This window comes from Eschscholzia californica, unplaced genomic scaffold, assembly GCF_041429995.1.
Source record: "Eschscholzia californica isolate CP2 unplaced genomic scaffold, dmEscCali1.0.p SCAF_1, whole genome shotgun sequence".
NCBI classification, from domain to species: domain Eukaryota; kingdom Viridiplantae; phylum Streptophyta; class Magnoliopsida; order Ranunculales; family Papaveraceae; genus Eschscholzia; species Eschscholzia californica.
In genome coordinates this window covers 80,313,038-80,317,516 of record NW_028238198.1, presented here as the reverse complement: position 1 = coordinate 80,317,516, position 4,479 = coordinate 80,313,038, and the positions used below count along the sequence as shown (strand labels likewise).

General features: G+C 35.8%; 1 protein-coding gene across 1 annotated transcript; it reads left to right on the top strand.

Annotated features, from left to right (window-relative positions):
* The first annotated feature begins 3,784 nt into the window (after positions 1-3,784).
* On the top strand, positions 3,785-4,120 carry LOC147569704 (secreted RxLR effector protein 78-like). Its single transcript, XM_086663299.1, has one exon. It carries the CDS (start codon positions 3,785-3,787, stop codon positions 4,118-4,120), a length of 336 nt encoding a protein of 111 aa, XP_086519425.1.
* The last annotated feature ends 359 nt before the right edge of the window (positions 4,121-4,479 follow it).

Below are 4,479 nucleotides of genomic sequence, written 5' to 3'. Positions count from 1 at the left end.
TATTTTGAAAAGCATCAAGAAGGACAAGGTTCTTTCCAATCTCAAGGAAAAGAACACAGTCGAGGGAAGTTCGTCAACACAAAAAATTCTCAAGGAAATTTTGCTCCTTATTGTTTCCGTTGCAAAAAAGTTGGTCATGAATTTAAGGAATGTCGGTTTAAATGCACCAAATGCAAAATTCCCAATCATTCTCAAAGAAATTGTTGGTTTCAAAAAGGAAACAGTGAAGCTAATTTTACAGAAGTAAAACAAGAAGCACAATTATTTTCTTGCATGAATGTTGAAACACCCCCATCGGATATTTGGTATTTGGACAGCGGATGCAGCCATCATATGACTGGAAATAGAGAATTATGAAAAAAATGTTTCTACTCAAGTAAAGCTTGGTGATGGAAAATTAAAACCTGCCGGAGGAAAATGTGTGATTGCAGTAGCTAAGGTGATAAATTTATTCACGATGTTCTTTATGTTCCCGGTATAACACAAAATCTCTTAAGTGTTGAGCAACTCATGAGGAAAAATTACTCTCTCCATTTTGACAATGGAGAATGTGAGATCGTTGATAAAAGAACAAATCTTATTGTGGCCACTGTCCAAGTGACCTCAAATAATGTTTTCTATCTTATTATGCCAAAATGTGAGAATGTTTCATTCAAAAGTGAAGTTGATATGGCTCATATTTGGCATTTGAGATATGGTCATTTGAATTATAGAGGGTTGAAATTATTAAAAGAGAAAGATATGGTGGTTGGTCTTCCTTACATCTCAAAAAATGATGAAATTTGTGAAGGTGTATTTACGGAAAATGCATAGGCTTCCTTTTCCAAAAGTCTCTTCAAGAGCCCGTGCACCACTTGAATTGGTACATGCCGATATTTTTGGACCGACTAAAACACCTTAACTTAGTAATAAGAGATATTTTCTCTTATTTGTTGATGATTATACAAGAAAGATGTGGATTTATTTTCTTGAGAAAAAATCAGAAGCATTTGGTTTTTTTCTAGAATTTTTGGCTCTTGTAGAAAGACAAAGTGTCCAAAAATTGAATACTCTTAGAACTGACCGAGGTGGAGAGTTCATTTATAAACCCTTCATGGATTATTGCAAAGAAAAAGGAATTAAAAGAGAGCTCACAGTTCGTTATAGTCCACAACAAAATGGTGTGGTCGAAAGGAAGAATCAGACAATTGCAGAAATTGCTCGAAGCATGTTGAAGGGAAAAGGGCTTCTAAATAATCTATGGGCTGAGGCAGTAAATACATCGGTATTCTTATTAAATCGGTCTCCGACAAAAGCAGTTCAAAATATTACTCCATATGAAGCTTGGCATGGGAAAAAAACCTCAAGTAGATTTTTTCAAAATTTTTGGTTGTCTGGCATATTCTCACATTCCTTTGAGAAAAGAAAAATTTGATGAGAAGGGTGAGAAATTCATCTTCATTGGTTATAGTAATGAATCCAAAGGTTATCGTCTTCTTGATCCCATCTCTAATAAATTGGTAATTTCTCGAGATGTTATTTTTTATGAGATGAAATCTTGGGAATGGGGAGAAAGTTCTTCTCAAATTGAAAATAAATCTGATTTTTTTACAAATTAATGATTGTCAAGAAGATCAAAGTTCTCCTTCATCAAATTTATCTGAGATGCCACAAATTTCTGAAAATGAAGGAGTTGAAAATTCTCCAAATTTTGATGAGGATTCTTCGGATTCCGAATCACCTCCAAGAAAGACACGTTCTCTAAATGATATCTCGAATCATGTGGTTTTTTTCTTCACTTATGAACCACAAATTTCAAAGAGCGGAAAAAGAAGAAGTATGGAGAAATGCCATGAATGAAGAATTGACAACTATAGAAAAATCAAACTTGGGAACTTGTAGATCCTCCAAAAGAAAAAGATGTTGTTGGATTAAAATGGATCTACAAGACCAAATTTGATGAAGATGGATCAATTAAAAAACATAAGGCTCGCCTAGTTGCAAAGCGTTATTCTCAACAACCCGGTATTGACTTTAATGAAACATTTGCTCCGGTAGTAAGAATGGAGACAATCAGAATTGTTCTTGCATTAGCCGCTCAAATGAAATTACAAGTTTTTCAACTTGATGTTAAATCATCATTTTTAAATGGAGAATTGGAAGAAGAAGTTTATGTTGAGCAGCCGGAAGGATACAAAATAAAAGGAGAAGAAAATAAAGTATACAGACTAAAGAAAGCCTTATATGGCTTAAAACAAGCCCCCCGAGCATGGAATAGTAAAATTGACGGATATTTGCAGCAAAATAATTTTCACAAAAGCAAAAGTGAACCATCTTTATATGTGAAGAAAGAAGGAAATAATTTTCTAATTGTCTGTTTGTATGTAGATGATCTAATTTTTACAGGCACAAATCTAAGGATGGTTGAAGAATTCAAGAAATCCATGATGAAGGAATATGAGATGACAGATTTGGGTCTCATGAAATACTTTCTCGGAATTCAAGTTCGTCAATCAAAAGGAGAAATCCTTATTTCCCAAGAGAAATATGTTGAAGACCTATTAAAAAGATTTCAAATGTCAAATTGCAAGCCTGTTGCTACACCTATTGGTGTAAATGAAAATTTGCAATTAAATGACGGAGCACCCAAGGTCGATCCTAAAATTTATCGAAGTCTGGTTGGGTCTCTTATTTATCTAACAAATACAAGGCCAGATATTGTTTATCCCGTCAGTCTCATCTCTAGATTCATGAGTGAGCCGAGTAAAATTCACTTTGCCGCTGCCAAGCGTATTTTACGCTATATTCAAGGAACAAAAAACCATGGAATAAAATATGTGACTGAAGATGAAAACAAATTAGTGGGTTTTACTAACACTGATTGGGTTGGTTCTCTTGATGATAGGAAAAGAACGTCGGATATGTTTTTTAGTTGGGATCTAAAGTTATTGCTTGGGCATCAAAAAAGCAAAAGACTATTGCTTTATCATCCGCGGAGGCTGAGTATATTGCCGCTACCGATGCATCATGTGAAGTCGTTTGGATAAGGAGAATTCTAGAAGATTTATTTCAAAAGGAACAAGGTCCGACAACTATCTATTGCGATAATACCTTCGCAATAGCAATGACGAAAAATCCGGTTTTTCACAACCGCACAAAGCGTATTGAACTTTGTCATCATTTCATTCGAAATTTGGTACAACAAGAAGAAATTCAACTTCAATTTGTCAACACCAATGAGCAATGGGTCGACATCTTCACAAAAGCTATTACAACGGAAAAATTTCTCAAGTTCAAGAACCACATGCAAATTACAAATTAAGAAGGGGTGTTAAAAAATGTAATTTGTAATTTCTAAGTGTGTTAGAAAAATCTAGAGAGGAGTAAATGAGTTGTGGTGGTCTTCAAGATAGATGGGTCTAGAGAAGTTTGACTAGAGATAAGTTTAGACTAGAGATAAGCTTAGACTATGACTTGTAAGTTCCAATGTGGAAGTCTCTGGGCTTTGCTAGATGAGCTAAATCCTCTACTATAAATAGAGGTGTTTTGTAATGTTGTTGATCAAGCAAAAAACAAGTTAGAAAAATCAGAAAAAAATTAAGTTAATTATCTAGCAATCAAATATCTTTCTCAAGTTATATAAATCCATAATCTTACTTAGCACCCAACATACACTTGGAACCATTTGTCTCAAATTATAAAGACTATTTCACTGAATGGTGAAAGTAGATAGACAGATCCTGGATGGGGTTCTTATAGCTAATGAACTCATGGATCCAAACTAAAATCTAAGGAGCCGGAGATCATGGTGAAAGTAGATCTGGAGAAGGCTTACGACAAAATTTGCTGGGATTTCCTTTATGATATCACGAGGAAGATGGGTTTCAATTACAAATGGAGAACTTGGATTTTCAACTGCATCTCTTCTGTCTCGTTCTCTGCATTGGTTAATGGTTCAGCAACATCAGTTTTTCTAAATTCTAGAGGGATTCGTCAAGGGGATCCTTTGTCTCCTCTTTTATTCCTTTTGGTTGCAGAGGTCCTCAGTCATATAATCAACAGAGGGGAGGAACTAAATTGGTTTGAGGGGTTCCAAGCAGCCAGGGGGGTCTTCCATCAACCACCTCCAGTTTGCGGATGATACGTTGTTCTTCCTTAAAGATGATGTCGTCCAGATTGGTAAGTTGAAATACACTCTTATTTGGTTTGAAGCTGCCTCTGGCCTTAAAGTAAACTTTGGCAAAAACCAAGTCATTGAAGTAGGGAGGTGTCCAGGTTGGAGATTCTCACGACTGCTTTCGGGTGCGATAAAGCTTCCCTGCCGATTACTTATTTGGGTCTGCCTCTGGGATACTCGTATATATCTAAACATGTTTGGGATCCAGTGATTGAGAAGGTGTCTCGTCGTCTGTCCGCATGGAAGGCCAGAATCTTATCGAGAGGAGGTAAACTAACGTTGATTAAGGCTGTTCTCTCGGCCCTTCCTATTTATTTCATTTC

Coding starts and splice junctions, on each gene's coding strand:
- LOC147569704 (XM_086663299.1), top strand. CDS start 3,785: ATGGTGAAAGTAGATCTGGAGAAGGCTTACGACAAAATTTGCTGGGAT.